The following is an 18,118-nucleotide window of genomic DNA, read 5'->3' as shown; positions in this document are numbered from 1 at the left end:
AACAGGGTTTGAAAGGAGAAAAGGATAAATTATAGTGTTCTGATGAGTCGTCCTCCCTGTAGCTGAATCACAATGGAAACAGTCACTAATTATTGGCATGATCCATGCGGGCCTATTGTTTCTAATCATGTGACAGCTCTTTGGACATGCTCGCAAGTGATTCCTTCGGGAGAATGACTCCCCCTGTAACAACAATTAAATCTGAGCCATTTTCACCAACTTGGAAGAAAAACTGAGAGTGAGAGAGAATGCAGTTTTCCAAGTAAAATTAGTGGGAACACGGAGCGCTTTGTCAAATCGGTTTATATCACAATACAGACTGTCAGAGTCTGGCAAAATCCCAGTAATTGATGGTGAAAGCACCCTTAACTGCACAATTTTCACTGAGGGTTTGATTGATCTGGCAAACAACCAATTCAGCAAGCCTGACGATGAAACGCAAAAGGAGGTTTGGGGGTTGTAGTTATCACATCGTGAAATCTATAGTCTGCCAAATGCCAACCCTAAATAGAGGTGTTAACTGTGTTAATTTCAGCAGAATGTTGGTGTCCCTTTCAAAATGTCAGATTATAACTGGCATTAAGGCAAGATACTGCAGGTGAATAAAAGGGAAAAAGATAACACTTTAGCTTGGGGACCGATTCTTACTTGCAACTACTGTAGCTACTTATAGTACTTAAAAAGTGCATACTAACTAGATTTCTTAACTCTACCCCTTACCTAAACCTAATAAATACATATTGTATAGCATCGTATATTTCATTTAAAAGGTTAGTTCATCCTAAAATGAAATGTCTGAAATGTATTACTCACCCTCACTTCATTTCAATCCCCTGAAATATCTTTGCTCATCTTCAAAACACAACTTAAGATATTTTAGATGAAATCTGAGAGTTCTTTCACAGCAATGACCTCGAGACATTTAAAGTCCAGAAAAGGGAACCAAAAAACATTGTCAAAACAGTTGAACAGCAATGTTTTTGGATCTTTTTCTGTGCTTTGAACATCTCTGAATGATTTCTGTATATGGATTCCTAATGTTTTAATTTCTTAAAAATCTAAAATTTTTCTTCTTAATTTTTAACTTTAATATGTTAAGGTCTCAGGGGACACAGATTATTAACATAATTATCATTTTTGGGAGAACTAATCCTTTCATGCCATGTCCGTTTCACTAAGTGTCTTCATGGCAAAACAATTCAGAATAATACAAATATAATACATTCAATAAACCCCATTCAACACAGGTTACATGGTTTCCGCGACCTTCATTCTTTCATGACAGGGCGCCACTCCAAAACTTATCCAACCAAGGCTACATTACAGCTGCTCATTCAAAACATTCAGTCGTTGTCATTGTTTTTTTTTAAATAGAAGGTTATAATCGCACCAAAACTTATTAAAAGGTAAGTAAATTTTAACAGTACAAACTTTTCTGTAATCATAGTAGTGCTGTGCGTTATTTATTTAACCCTTTAAGGTGACATGCTGACTGATGGTCTGACAGACTGACTGACCAGCCTGATCTCACGAGGAAACGCAAGTATTTTACGTTTTGACAGTTTAAGTCGTATGAAAATGTATGATTTTAAAAAGAAGGCATGGCACCCAACCCCACTCTTAACCCCAACCGTCATTGGGTGATGAGCAAATCGTACTAAATTGTGTTGGATTGACAGGTGCGTGATGTGTGAGGCCAGCAAACATGACGTAGATTTCTTTAGGTCAAGATGAACACAGTTTCCATAATTATATTTTATAGATAAAGGTCTATGGCTCTGCATACAATAACTTTATCTTGCTGGAGCTTATAGCCGTTTCACTTTACTACATGACGCATCAATGCTGCTCTGTAGGTCGATTGGAGGCATTCATAAATACTCCCAGCAACTTTAACAGTGCTTATTTAAGAGCGCACAAGGAAATCTGCACTTGAGCAGCGTGTATTTGAGGGGACATGCAAGAAGTTTTGTGCACAAACAGATTTGCACGCTCGTATTACATAAATGTGCTCTCGACTTGTAACACTGCGCTCACGACATTTGTCATTAAAATAACGCCATAGGTAGTTGGTAGATCTGCCACAGCTGGAAAAAATCCTACAGGAAACACTAGGTTACATTACATCAGACTTTTTACACATTAATAGCTACTTTACTAACCATAAATAAGCAGGAAATTAGACGCTTATTGAGGCAACAGTTATAATGTAGTTGATTAAAGGCAAAAGCTAGTCCTCAAAATGAAGTGTGACCAAAAATGTATCTAATAGTTATCACCAGAGTATTTTTTCCCAACTTATTTTTTTATTACAAGTGTTTTAAAATGTTATTTAAATTTGCTAATTATACATTATTTAATTGAATATGTGCTTATTTGCATAGATTTGAAGCAAATAAAAAAATCTGAACTCTGGATCAAGTCAAGTTAAAAAGTTTTTTTTTTTTTTTTGACAAATTTGACTCAAAAGTTTCTTTTCTTTCTTTTTTAAAACTCTTTTTTGAGAAAAACTGATTTAAAAATGTGCTCTATTATTGAAATCTATACACACAAATTGATCAAGTGTTGCAAAAGAAACACTTAAAGTGTATTTTAGATGCTTTCTTTACAAGCCAAAATGCACAAAATCTCAAAACTGACATGTGCATGAAAAAAAACTTTTTTCCTGTAATGTCTTGCCTTAATCTGTATTTCTAATGGAGCGAGGAGAGAATGAGAAAGTTGCTGTGCTGCTAATCGCTGTTCTCCTCTCTGTCTGAATGATGAGAAGTAAATGTCAGGCCTCTTGGTTCTCAGCAGGTGTTTCTGCTACTGATGGCCTGTCCGCTTCTCTGACAGCAGGCCGAAATGAACCAGGTGCGAGGGAACTGGCGAGAGGGTGGGAAGGGAGGGAGGGATGGACGAGACTGAAGGCTGTTTTTCATAAGTGGTTACGGCACAGATGAGGACTGATTTCTGAATGCCGAGCTGTAAATTTACTCAGCGCAAATGTATTCATGTATTCACCAGAGCTGAATATTACTTCAGCTGATAAAGCGCAGCCGCAGGTTCGGGAAGTGCTGGATCATTTTAAGCCACATTTCAGTGCCGTTGGGATTTGTAGCTTTGAATAACTGTGTACGCATTACATGATTTTAAAAGTAAAAGATATACTAAAAGTGACTTTGCTTTTAAATGCAGACAACCTCGTCCTACGATGACAAAAATGACAGAGTTTTTAAATGGAGAGGGGATGAAAAGAGCATGTTTAATGATGGAGATGATGTAATATGGGAAACACTAGATGCAAATATGTTGTATGCTATGCTTTTATGTTTTTGTTGTACAGTAAATTTTGAAGAATGTTTATGTGCATTATAAAATCAGAAACCTCTTAAGCCCTGTATCTTATTTAAATGATCATAATAATTTAAACTTTGCAGAAAGGCATTTAGATTAATAGTTTAAACTTGTTTTCTCATTATACATTTCAAAATCATAATAATGTACACATATTTTACTGTGAAACACTGATCAGATAAAAAGTCTGTCCATAAATAACCACCACTCAACTACAAACTACAGAGCTTTAACAGGGTTCATGCACATTTCATTACTACAAAAATTCAATTTTTCCAGGACTTGAGTCAATTTTTAGGACCTAATGTTTCATGTTGTTATATACAAGGTAAATCATAAGAAAAACAACAAACGTATAAATTTATTACAGTATATCATATAACACTCAACAATCTCTTTAGTTTCAATTTATTTTTATATCTATGTAAAATAGATGATGCTTACACAGCACTAATTATGTGAGACCATGTTTTTGGCCAGGAAGAGATGTAAAAACAACTCACCACCAGTATTTGCAGTATATAGATATTTGTAAAACTAATTTCAGATGATAATAGTTTGTTAAAGTAGTAATAGTAGGTAAAACTACTTCTATTGTAAAGCTGCGATCACGCTGCACATAGACGAAAGTGTTATTCTTAGACGAAAGTGAATTCATAGGCACACGAATGTGGCAGACCAGAAACGCAAGCACGTGTTTCGCATTTCACTGGATTAAAAAGTTCAAACTTGGAGAATTCTTACCTGCAAAATCACATCATGTGATTTCGATAGACCAATGAAAGATAATTTAAAATATGGAGCAATCGCTCACTTTTATTAACGTCTAATCATATTGTATAATACCACATCACCGTATGACAGAATTTCGCAATTACAAGCTCTAGTGTGACCGCAGCGTAAATCGCTTTGGACAAAAACATCTGCTAAATGACTAATATAAATGTAATTTCCATGACTTCTCTAAAACCTTTTGGGTTTTCTGTTTTTCCAAAACTTTTCCAGTCGTGGAAAATGCAATGTCAAAATTCCATGTTTTTTCCAGGTATTCCATGTCCGCATGAACCCTGTTTAATCATCTGACCATCATTTAATCAATCTAAATATTTCAAGAGCACCGATAATAACACATTATTGGAAAATAGACAAATGATAGACTACTGTACACTGAAATACTGTTATAATATATTACTGACTTTAGATCGGCAATAAACCACATATTTTGATCACTTTGGTCCAGTGAATAATGTGGTCCTGTTTCTTCTCTCTCTCTTTCTCCACAAGTTTGTACTCCAGTCAATATATCATACTTTAATGGGTCCCAAAAGCCTAATGCCTTCTTTCTCTTTAGTTATTGTCGCATATGTTTAGATTTCTTACTATTATATGTATGGCTTTATAGGGTTAATAAAACAGAAATCGTTTGGATTTCATTGTATTTTAAGACACACAAATGCACTACCATGACTAGAGACATTCTCTAAAACATTGCATAATGGCACAACCTTTGTGCCAGGGTCCAGCTGACAGCTTTACTCACCTGACAGGCCACCGACATCCATCTTCTTCAGGTTCTTGGCCTCCAGAACGACCACGGTCAGTTTGCCAGCAGTTGGCACATACCGCAGAGAGAAACAGATGTCGCCCAGCTTCTCTTGCTGCGAGTGATAGACAAAAGTTCAGACAGGGACATCATTGTCAAAGTATACAGAAAATATGAACTCGAAAAGCTGCTCAAGTTTGGATGTGAAAGAATTTTCTAATAAGTATTAATAATTCTCAGCAACAAAAATCAAGAATGAATCATCTGAAGCTAAAATAATTTAGCTAGCCCACAAGAGACATAAATATTACTACTTTTTTTTTTACTTTGTTAAGAAGAAGAGAAATTGAAATGAGGAACGCAGCGTTTGATGTCTTTCACACAAATGTAGCTACACTGTGAAATTTCGTTTACGTGTAAACACAATCCATTAATATTTCAGGAGCTATTCTCATAAACATGGACACAAACATGTGTGACATATAGAAAACAGCAGGAAGGGGGAAAAGGTTACATCATTTTCCTTTCAACTGGCTGATGCTATTTTCCACACAATCAATTTTCTGTCAATTAAAAGGTCATCAGAACAGAAAAATAAAACGTCTTTGCTTAATTAAATGAACCCTACAAGGTAAACAATTTGAATTGACTGCTGACTCGAACTACAATATAAAATCACTTAAGTATTTACAGGAAACAATATTCCCTCTGAAAGAAACAGTGGGAATAAAGAGAAACGAGAACCCAAGTGAATGGAATTGTGAGGAGATACAACATTTTGCAGTCGATTTTCATTTTTTTTTTTTCGTACAGGCACTTAAAGTGTCACCCTCAGGACACCACTCTACAGATCCTTCGGTAAAAGTCAATACGCTTCTGCTTTCTCAAGCATCGCTTGAAGTGCTCTGCTAGTTCATCGGACATGGAGTATTACATCAACACAAACTCAAAGTGCAACCTTCAATGTATGTAGATAGCCTTCAACTCTCTGCCCTCAGCAGGCTTTCGACAGCGTCATAATTAACCTTTACACCAAGGAACCGTGGCACAAAAACAAGGTTCCCATAGAAACCACGGCTTAAATGCTATATTCCATGACATTTACCATGAAAATTGAATCTCCCCAACCACTGCATGGAAAGTCACACTTTTTATTAATAAAACAACGGCACGGCCCAGCTGATTAACTGACATTTCCATTGAAGACGGATAGCCCTCAAGTCTTGCACCTTTACAGTGGGTGAGTTTCCGTGAAGTTCCTGCTTAATGATATTTACTCTGGTTGTGTACAACCTTTACATTATATGACTTAACATTTGGGATTGATATGAATTGTTTGTGCTATTGTGAAGCATTACTACTGGCGAAAGTGGAACTGGAAAACTTTAAACCTTTCACTTGCTCAAGAAGGTCAGGCAATAAAGCAGGAACATTCACTTAAAAGCTAATATTTAATCACGCTACCAATGCGTACGTCAGCTTCTTTTACGTACCTCTTCTTTTTCAGCGCTCTGGAGGTCCCTCCACTCCTCAGTCACATGACTAAAGTCGACTTTATTCATGGGCACCTTCACATCTCCGATGGCATCGTGTTTGGAGAAGCGGTCAAAGTCGTATACTGTCATCACCAAAGTCTTCCCTCCGAGCTCAGTGTAGGGAACCTGCAATATGAGTGGTGAAAATAATTGCTTGCACACCTACCAGTGTAATCTCTCTATTCTAGTTACGGCACTTATCTCCCGCCAAAATGTTGGGATGAAAATATAGGACAACTGCTTGTGTGCAAGACAAAGAGAAAGAGAGGGAGAGATTTGATTCTTGATTGCCGCCAATTGAGCTGTTTTTCAGACAAAACTCATTATCCCGAAGGACTTGTTCCAACATGGCGACAAACTGCTTGATTGGCCGGGAAAGAGATAAGAACCAAGGGTTGCTATTTTGTCCTTGACGCTATCACACACACCAGCTCTCTAGTCTCTTCATTTCAATAATGAAGGCACTTGTGATTGCATGTCAGAGCTTTGTGGCTATCTCTCTAGATGGTGGCGTGTGGATTCTCAAGGTACAGTACCTTGTCATAGTTGAAATTGTGCTAGGCTAAACAAGAGCCAAACAGGAAAACATTCCTCTACCCCCCTTGGTTAGTTCAGTTTTCTTTTTGCAATTATTTTAAGAATTCAACACTTCACTTGGCAATTTAATAGAAGTCTAAAGGTCTGACTGAGGTAATTACACAAAAAAAGGTCTTTCTAGCTGCATGATGTCTCATAAAAACAAATCAAAAAGCTCCACTGAACATTCAAAATAGAAATTATGCCACTTTGTGGCTGACGGACACCTGCAGGAGTCCATCTGCATATAATTAGAGCGATGCATCGTGCACAACAATGCCATTTAATGTCTTGCTAATCTGGCAGAAGTAGTCAGAAATAACTTGATTTGCTCTATGAGTGGGGCGTGAAATCACTTGTTATAATAGGAGCGTTCAATGCCTGATCAAGTAATTGTGACCTACCTTAAAGGTGAACTGCTCATTGAAAACAGGATTCAACGTCTTCCGGTGGACCTTGGTCTCAAATTTCTTCTTCTTATCTGGAAGAAGGTAGACCTTCACGTATGGGTCAGAAGTACCACCCATATCCATGGCGGGCAGTTCTGCTGCTTGGATGATCCCCACTATGAGCTACGAAGTGTCAAAAAGAATATTAGTAAGACCTTGAAAAAACTTTGCCTTTAGTCTAAACCATCATTCCACCACCATTCTGTAGATGTCTCTGCTATTTCATTTTAATGTTCTGGCAATCATAGTACTGTGGCCCAAGTTTTTATGAAGATATCTGCTATCCGTCTTCCTCGAAATCTTCTGCTTATTTAAATGAGAAGCCACCAAGAGGTGAGGTATAGTTATGATGCTGAGATGCGTCCTTCAGGCCTGGGCTGCATTACACTCTAAACAGTCCCAGCATTAAGGATGGGGTCAGGCCATGTCAAGCGTGGCGCTCCTAATCCTATCTCCCCATCAGCTCTGATAATTGATTGGCCGGCCATCTGGGCTGAGGTCCTGATTGACCTGCCAGTCACCATATCCCTTGCATGGCCTCATGGGTCCTAGAGTCAGTCAATCAAGCTCCCATCAGCTTCCCATAAAACGCCCCGTCTCTGTGTCTACACAGGCAGTCGGGCGTAGAGATCTCTGTCTCTCGCTCTGCTCTCACCTTTTCTCTCTCTCACTCTGACCAGCTGTCACACTTCTTTTGTGCTGTCATAGCAAAGACTGTAGCCAGAAACAAGCTTTGCCAGTGCTCCTGGTTTGGATGGTGGTCATCAGAGAAACCTGTGATTGGTCTTTTGACAAGGAGACTAATACGATTTTAATATCCTGTCATGCTGTAGAAGCGTCTGATTTTTCTTATTAAATGGTGGTGGGTTTCAGGTCTGGCAGTATTACTGCTTCACATTGCCAACTTCAAAGAAAAATAACTTTAGACTCAAAGACAGAGGAGCACAACTTTAACTTAAACACTGTTTGAACACACAATCAAAAAGGAAAGAAGGAAAAATGGTCCACAAATAATGCCCATTGCTCCGTTAATACCTTACCATGAAAATGAATGATAAAACAAGAGTTGTATTCAATACTCCCCTTACTCTAGTTAGTCATGCTAAAATACAACTATTATTATTGTGAGAACTGGATAATACAATTTGAATATAGTCTGATGTCAGTGCATACTTTTAGATGTATGCTAGATTGTGACTCCAGAGTCAGATTCCGACAGGTTAGCAATAGGTAACCTCAATATGACAAAAGGAAATCACTTGGCATTTCCAATTAACTGTAAAGGTCAAGTTCAACCTATAAAACACCTCAGCATAACTCAATAATAAAACTTCTTTAAAAATAATCTTTAAAATTGCTGTTATTTCTATAAGGAGTAAAGCATTAGACGGTTGCTACTGTAGTTTGGTTTGCATGAGGCACATCAACTGATAAAAGCCCCTGAATGCAATGTTTGATACTTATATGTTACTTTGGAAAAAGGTATTTATGCGCAAACCATTTGTTATGTTATGGTGTATTAAAAAACTCACAATGTCACAAATCTTTTAGTATTTCTTTAGATATATGTTAAGATCACAGTTATTGGTAATGCTACAGCATCCTCTATACATTCTTTAAACATGTTTGCTCTTGAGCATTTGGACCTGCAAACAGTGACATGTGATGTCAAACTTAAATGGATACTGCTGAATTCATGTTGACCTAAAGTATCAATTATCCATTTACCACTGTTCACCTATTTATTTATTTATTGGCCGATAAAATACAGGTTACAAATTCACAGTGCCAGTGATTTCTCCAAGGATTTTGCTACAGGTTCAAGTTATTCACATCGATTTGCCACATTTAAAAACAAACAGCTGCCTGTTTAAAAACTGACTTCTGTGTGGGCTGTGCTTCATACACCATTACACTTCTGACAACAGAAAATGATTTTGAAAACTAGATTTTGGTAATGCAACCTCACATTTGGCCCCATTTAGCTATTTATTTCTCAGCATCACTGTTGTCAGTCTAGATGGAAGTTTGAGATGCATCTACATCACCAAGGCTTGTGTAAAAACAAGCCCCTAGCTGTGAGTTAGATTGAATAGCTGAAGACGACAGTAGCACTATGAGTCAGGGTAGATCTGTCTCTGGATGTTTTGGACATAGATGGGGGGTGAAGGACTATCCGGGCCTGATGAGACTTTGGCCATAATAACCTTCAATCGCTCTGCAGGCTACAAAAACTCCACACAGTTTGAAGAATCAGACGCTGGAGGAAGATTCAGCCGTATGACTTCACCTCGGTGGGTGCAGTGCTCGCAATCTCTCATCTGAAGGCTTTGAGCTGTCATCTTAAATTACTGCTGCAATGTTTTTCAGTGAAAACTATTTTTTTAGGGTGGTTTGTTATTCGGCACAAACTGTAAGGGGGTTCTGTCCTTAAAATACTTGGAATGCGTTAGAAAACAGGCTGTGATCTCAATGATTCACCTCAGCGAATGTGTATGGATTCGCGGTTCAATCCACACCTCTTTTTCTATCCTCATTAATAACATCGCCCTTATCTGCACCCCGTCGCTCCGTCTCCCCTAGGAGCCGCCATGGATTCTGAGATACTGTGTTGTGTGGCTTTGTGACAGCAATGTTTTGTACTTTTCTATTTTTACCCTCTGGCTTGCTCAGCAGGGTTAGAAAGGTCCAGATTACCTTTAAACAAGCCCAGAGTTTAGTTGAGCTCGAGGAACCTTTCCCCTTCGGAAAGGGCAAAAGTTATAGAAAATCTCCCAGACCTCAGTCTCCCTGAAGCAATACTCGGCTTGATTTAAAGCACGCAGATTTTCTGCTGGCACGGAGGGTGGAGATACATGAGAGTGTGTGTGTGTGGGTCTTGTGGATTGAATCTGGGTCAGACTGATGTGGATTTTTCTTAGCATCTCCAGCTTTAACGATGAAGGTGGAAAATGAGTAGAAGAAAAAAACTCTGTGAAGGGAATTCACTAAGAATAAAATGTGCCTGCTGATGGCTTCATCTATTTCCTCATGCTGTCTTTGATGTTTTAGCTTTCCCAGACTTTAATAGTGCTGTGTTATAAAATGGTAGAAAGCTGTTTTAGCACTCGAGCGCCTGGTAAAATGAGGTGGCAGGTGGTTAGCATGCAGATTTTTCCTGCCAAAATAACCCCCACAAAATTAAACCAACTGTTTCGTGAATTTGCTCTTTTGTTCATGCTACATTTTCCCTTCACATTCTACTTTTAAATCCAACGAAGACTTCAGTAACTACGCCTTTGAAACATTTTGTTACATGGTAAAGGAATAGAACAAATGCAGTATCTTGAACATCTCATTTTTGTTCTTATACCATAAATCGAACACATTACCAGTCATTTGCAGTCATTCTGTCACTTCAGAGCTACTCATACATTGACAGCATACAATGAAAAGGCTCCTGTAGTAGCAGTGCTTATAAAAGCTGTAATTTGTGTGTGTTTGATGGCGGATAATCTGGCTCTTTCAGGTTTGTTGCTTTTTTCCCCTGCTTGTCTCGGCGTGAGACTATGCACGGCTTCAATTATCTGTCACCCAGTATCTGACAAAAGGAAGTGCAACCATTTTGGAAGTCACTCGGCTTTCAAGCTCAACCGCACGTAAGAGGCTTGCAATGAATTTCAGCTTAGCGTTTAGTATGGAAGAAAGCTGATTCAAACTCAAATCCAACTGCTGTGATGTGCCCTTGACTTTCCCTGCGTTTGGTGTGTTTACAGAATGACGGGCATTATTTCTTAAGTCTGAACACCTCTGGCTCTCAGAGATAGCACTTAATAATAGAGCACAGCAATAAAAGCGATTCATATTGTCAAAGTTCTCTTTATCTTCCCGTTTTCAGTTTGTATTTTTTTTTTTACAGCGCACAGCTTATAGTGCACATTCAATTATGTAAAAGTGACACACTGCATAACCTCAGAGGAATGGACGTTATTTAAGTGGAGCTGGTTACAATGTGACAGACATGCACGCAGTACTTACGAAGAAGACCTCACTAAACACCACACACAGTGACAGTGATTCGGAGACAGCCCCTTACCGTATTCTCTGTGAAATTGTAATCCATGGAGTACTGTAATTTGCCAAGTTTCTCCTCTTCCTTAGGCTCCACCTCTTTCTCTGTATCCGTCAGCCCTGTTTCTGCATCATCCTCATCCTTCAAGGCCTGAAGGAGACACCCACTAACAGTCAGTCCTTTCGGCCCAACGCTGGCGCTGCCCGATTGCCCTCGCCAGAGCGCCGGGCCCGCCCTGGACCAGCCTGCTCTTCAACCGCACCTCTATCAGGGGGGGAGCAAGCACTAAAACACCACAGCGATTAAGACCATGACATGCTCAGTGATGCACTGGATTTGGGTTGTAAACCCCTTCTCTTCTTTAGAGTGCTTTCGTGGAAAGAGTTGCAAGAAGATGAATTGAATGAGTGCAAGCAATTTAGGTTGGTGGGAGGGCAAGGCTAGGGCTGGACGGTATGATAATACATATCGGCTGTGCATATGGTTCTATATATTAATATATTAAAATGGCTTTAAATGAGTCTCATCCAGTCATACTTGTAACACGTTTCACTTTGGAATCATCACAGAGAATTGGAGACCAGTGGTCACTTTAAGTATGTAACTTCACAAAATGCTTTACTACTGCATTATTGATGTTTAACTTAATTATTATTATTGAAATAATATATAACTATTAATATCATAGTAATATTAATCACTATACATATTTAAAAAAAATGTACTATTTTTAAAATTACTATTAAATAAAATACACACGCACACATTATGTATGTTGCATTATGTGTATTATTTTACAACAGTTCAACTCATAAGATACCATTTCTGCACAGATGGGAGGCTTCCGGATCATTTGTTGTGAATAATCTTCCATATAATTAACCTTCTAATTAATCCTAATCTTCTTAATGCATGACACATCCATCAAAATAAATAAATAAATAAATAAAAACAAATAAACAATGAAATGCTATTAAAGGCATTTTTAGAAAAAAATCAACATTGTGTAAAATATACTAATATGGCCATAATGATAATAAAAAAAACTCCTACAATCGGTCATACCGCCCAACCCTAGGAAAGATGAGCAGACAGATGTTCTTAAGAAATACATTGTACAATACATTTTCCTCTATGTTATTTCAGGCAGAACTATCTCTGGCATCAACAAATCAGTGGGGAAATGTGGATGGTGAGCCATTAGCTCCCTTGCTATAGCCTAAATGTCTAAAACAGTGAGAGTGTTAAGGGGATGTTGAGGGAGGTTTGTTGTCATGCGATTGTCGAGGCAAACTCAGCGCTCAGTTCATTCACTGTGAAACAGTTGCCTTCAGAAAGGGCAGTCTCGCTCATCGGTAAAGCATGCAGGGCATTCACGTTCTCAAGAAGAGTGCTCGTTTAATGACCCTCATTCTCTGTGACGTGATCTTCCACACACAGTGGCACAGTTGTCATGACCCTTAGTAATTGGTGATAATCACCACGCTTATGGAAGCTATAAGCATCATGCCAGCAGAAGGTATTGGTGGGAGGGATCATAATGTGTTCCAGGCCTGTCTTATTAGTTGTCGGGCTACAAGTGTGAAAGCAAAAGGCTGAACCAAATTGATTTCATGACTGTCTTCTCGACCTATTTCTTGACTTCTGAAGACCAGACTATTCTCGTTGATGCTTTTCAGTTTAACAAGCTTTTGAGGTTGGGTGACCCAGAAATCAATTATTCGCACTCATGTTATTGTTTGAAATATGTATTACTTTTTTTTTTTTACTTAAGTACAAAGCAAATACAGATGTTTAGCAGGACTTGTTTAGCAGGAGATGCTGGGCTGTTCTTTTTCCATATAATGAAAGTGAATGGGAAATAATAACTGGTAAGCCCAATACCAAATAGTGGTCCATATGACATTTTAAAGAATGATGTACCGATGAAGTTGCCATTCACTAAAATTAATGCTTTGAAAGCTTTTAAATCTCATTTCTTATTACTTATTTTCCAGGTCAGTCTGACCCATTTTGATTTTTAAGTTGTCTAAAATAACAGCTTTTTAAAATATATATTTTGTGACTTCTCCCCATGCTTACTGAGTTTTGATATTTCATAGTGTAGCCAATTTCAATGAAATTCGTGATTTTCATCGGTCAACCTGACAGACTAATTTGATGATTAAGTGGCTTCACAGACCTTAAAAAAGAAGAAACACTAGCAGCATGCTTAATCCATTCAAACTTTTTCAATGTTTTCCTTTTAACAATATACAATATTTAAAAGGGTTTTTAATTACTTTTTTTTTGGGAAATAACTACTGAAGTAAATTTGTGAATTATTAATTTTGGATGTTTACTGCTATAACCTGGTATTTGAATGATATTCATGTGATTTATGATGATTATTGTACACTGCAGATCAATTTGATTCACAACATGAAAGTTATACATAAATTCTAGACCTAAAACAAGAGTTAAAACATATTATCAGCATTTACTTTCATTTTACAGAAAACAACAGCTTTGGATTCTGCTAGATATCAAAATATTTCCGTTCAATTAAAGAAATGAAAGTCACATGGCTTTTAAACAACATGAGAGGGAGTCATTTTTTGGACTTTGTTTTTGCAGCTTTGAGTGTCCTTTAATGATAATCCTTTCCATCTGACTTGCAAAGATGATGTTTCAAAAACATGTCAGCCAATTAACGATCAGTCTGGTCATTGTGTCTGAAAATTGCTTCTTGAACAAATTTGTCCTGCTAATGAGGTTGGTGCTGTCCTCCTTCAGGACATTTTTCAATTTGAAGTTGAAGTGAACCAGATGAGTACTGATAATTTGGCCAAGGGCAGTCAAACAAGTGGAACCTATCACCAGCAGTTAAGCAGACCGCACGTTGACAGTCTTTCTCAGCCATTTGTTGTTTTTTTTAATTGGTAATTTCTCTTGAGCAATTTCCATTTTCAACTTTAGATCTCAAATTACAAGTGTGTTTATAAAAGAAATCAATGTGGTTCAACCTTGCCATACCAAGTGCATTTTCTCTCTTCATATATATGTGTATATGTAGACTTACACACATATATATTGTAGATATACATGTACTGTATGCATAGTTACATATATTTTACTCTACTAGAGTAAACCTTTTGTCAAGAGGCTATTAAAATCATTGCAGCAGGCTATAGAAGATCCAACAGCAATTGGGAACCTACCGCCAGTGGCAATCCCGCAAAGTCATCAGACAAAACATAGATAAGGAGGACATGGAAGGAAGAGACACAAATTAAAACAACCACACACAAAGGCGACATGAGTCTGGGCACACCAGGAGAAATGACTGCTGTGAAGCTCAAAGCTCCTTCTGCTGACAGTACAACAAATAATTGTGTTGGGCAGGACATTGCATTGTGTCATATCGGTCTGATTGTTGTGTATTGCGCTAATATCTGTGCTAAATGGCTAAATAAAGGCATGATGACTCACTGACCTCTCTTATATAGCCAACAAGCACATGTATTGGAATCTATATGTGGCTGATTCCCTACTAAAATGAACAGGTTTGTTAGCTTAATAATAGTTAGCTGCTCTCCCAACCAACAGTTGTTTAACCACCTGACAAATCACCCAAACTCCTCTAACTCCTGTGCGTTCATTTAAACCATTGTTTTCTCAACCATGTTCCTGGAGGATCACCACCTCTGCACATTTTCCAGGTCTCCTTAACCACACCTGATTCAGATTAGCTCTACAGCAGAGACTGAAAGATCTGTAATGGGTGTAACAGACAAAGGAGACATCCAAAACATGCAGTGTTGGTGGGCCTCCAGGAACATAGTTGAGAAACACTGATTTAAACAAGTTAGGATTAGAATTTGCAACCAAATTGGCATCCTGTAAATAAAATGTATGACTAGGATGAAATATTGCAGTTTTAATGCTTTTCAATGGGAATGTTTTTGGCCTGAAGGTCCTGAGAGGAACTATTTTTGAGTGTAAAATAGATTTATGAAAGCTTTTGACTCTGGCATGTTACAATTTCAATAAAATACATATTTAGCCAACAAATATACATTGTATGTATTAACACAGTCAAAATTATTACAAAAAATGAAATGGAAAAAGACAAAAAAATGTCCATATGACTGCACAGGGGTTAAACAAAATTAAAGAGACAAGCCTAACGAGGTTGGCTAGGCCAGGAGACCAGCTAAATATAGCCTTAGGTTATGTTGAAGCTATTTTATTCAGCAGGGTTGTGTTGCAAAATATGAGTCTTTATTTCAAAGCGTATAACTATTTCCTTTGTCTCTAGAACATCATATTGCGACTGCTGTATATCAGTTTTTTTTCCACCAGCAAGTGTTCAGATTTGGTTTGATGCTGATGAACTGTGACACTCTGGAATGGCACACTGTTTTTTTAAAAGAGTGTTGCTAATTATCTGTGTCTGTTCCTCTTCACTGTGCTTTGTGCTCGAAAATCAATGTCTCTAATTTGGAATCTGAGTGGTCTTGGCATGGTCTCAAAGCCAGTGTCCTTACACTGCGAATTAAGCTGACTTTGTCAATTATTCTGTTAGAAGTGTACTATTGCGAGCTTGTTAATGGAATTAGCATGCTAACTAGGGTTAAAGTGCCAGTGTTCCATATAATTTGTGGGTGTGCGGGGGAAAAAGCGAGCTGCATTAATGTCCGTTCTTCTATTGTTTTCATTATCTACTGTCATTTCTCTGGGTTGATACCACTTCATAGCACAGTTAACCATATGCAGCACTGAATTAAGCTAAATGCAAGAAAAACAGAAAAGCTCAATACTTTAATGAACTGTAACATGCCCAGGTTTGCAGTCCTGCAATTAAAGTCAGCTGTGAAACAACATCATCATCGTCAGCAGATGACGAGATCTAGACTGAGTTGTCTTATTCATATTCTTAACTGCCTTCATGCATTAGTACAATTATACTTATGAAAATATTGAATTCATGCAACTAAAGAATGAGGCTAATCCCGCAGTAGTAGTAAAAGTTTTTACCTCGGTTTTAATACCGTCCTTCACGTCCTTCATGTTGATGGCATTCTTGCCCTTGTCTTTGCCCTTTTTCTTGTTCTTCTTCTTAAATATCCACTTTTTGCAGATGCAGAAACAGCAGGAGACAACTAGTACAACAGCAACGAATGCAATGGCAACGATAGCCCATGATGGCACTGTAGAGACAAAACACAGGGGAAACTTCATGATTTGAATGAAAACTCAAACCGTAGATTTAATGAGAAATCATCAATTTTTTTAAATATCTGGTAGGCATTCTGTTTTAACATAATAAAGAGGGGCGACACAGAGGCTCAGTGGTTAGCACTGTCACCTCAAAGCAAGAAGGTCGCTGGACCAGTTGGCATTTCTGTGGAGTTTGCATGCTCTCCTCGTGTTCGTGTGGGTTTCCTCCGGGTGCTCCAGTTTCCCCCACAGTCCAAAGACATGTGCTATAGGTGAATTGAATAAACTAAATTGGCCATAGTATATCTGTTTGAATGTGAGTGTGTATGGGTGTTTCCCAGTACTGAGATGCAACTAGAAGGGCATCTGCTGCGTAAAACATATGTTGGATAAGTTGGCGGTTAATTCCACTGTGGCGACCCATGATGGACTAAGCCGAAGGAAAATAAATGAACAGAAATAAGAATAGTTAACCTAAATACAACCGGATGAAATAATTTAAGGGTGTAAACCTGTAGAGTAGTTCTCTTTGTTTATTCACTCAGGACCAGAAACGAAAAATATATACTTAAAAGAGGCTACATTGCATTCACACTGCCATTTTTAAAAGTGAATATTAAGATTAATGTGGTCTACAGGAGTCAAAACTTTGCCAGGAATTCCTCCATTATGTTAACAAACGAAGGTTTGCTCTAAAGAGATGCATTTTACACTGGTTTGAATTGTATTGCAATATTGCAACACCACAAGTAAAGGAGCGTGGTATAACCAGTGTTCCGTTTCATTTAACGAGTAATATTATTTTTCATTTACATTTTTTATTTCACTTTATTTAGGCAGTTATTACAAAAATAAACAAAAGGGCTTATAATGAATACGTTTAAAAATTTAAGAAATAAAAAAAGACTTGCCTTTTGCTTTTATTTGGACCTAAAGTAGGGCTGCAAACATTTTGCTGATACATTCAAACTCTGGCTGAGCTGATGCATTATCTTTTCTGCTTGTGTGTTTCTTCACACACAGACCTGCAATTGTATGACCCCAATTGATGCTTTGTTCCTAGATAGAACTAGCATTTTTTGCTTTATCATCAGTGCAACAGCAGCCCCTGAATAAATTTGTCATGTGGAAGGCACTAGCACCCAGCGGGAGGCTGCTTGGCAGTCCAAGGTTTACAGAAACTAGGTGTGAGTAAGTCCTGTTACCAAGTAGGCATTAGGACCCAGAGGGAGGCTGTTAGCCACAAGTAAATGTTTAAGATTATAAGCAATAATGCACACAGAATTATTCTGTACCCACATTCACAGTTTCAATTCGGCAATGCGAAACAGTAATGACATCACACTAGATGGTCTGCATTCCCACGGCTGTACCGCTGCGGGAATAAATTTACAAATAAAATGCAGTATCAGTTGGTAACTCT

The 18,118-nt window shown here is 38.0% G+C and overlaps 1 protein-coding gene across 10 annotated transcripts in view; it reads right to left on the bottom strand.

The window, feature by feature from the left end:
* Positions 1–18,118, bottom strand: part of syt1a (synaptotagmin Ia) — a 325,144-nt gene that overhangs the window by 13,665 nt on the left and 293,361 nt on the right. For 7 of the 10 annotated variants that reach the window (XM_087246495.2, XM_087246494.2, XM_087246498.2 and 4 more), the window contains 5 exon segments: positions 16,513–16,685; positions 11,518–11,643; positions 7,398–7,565; positions 6,376–6,543; positions 4,880–4,997 (listed from right to left, as the gene is read on the bottom strand). In XM_087246495.2, the coding sequence (XP_087102621.1) occupies positions 4,880–4,997; positions 6,376–6,543; positions 7,398–7,565; positions 11,518–11,643; positions 16,513–16,685 (753 nt within the window). 10 annotated transcript variants of the gene reach the window in all.

Source organism: Danio rerio, chromosome 4 (genome assembly GCF_052040795.2).
Source record: "Danio rerio strain M-AB ecotype USA chromosome 4, GRCz13ab, whole genome shotgun sequence".
Lineage (NCBI taxonomy): Eukaryota > Metazoa > Chordata > Actinopteri > Cypriniformes > Danionidae > Danio > Danio rerio.
This window is presented reverse-complemented; position numbering and strand designations above follow the sequence as displayed.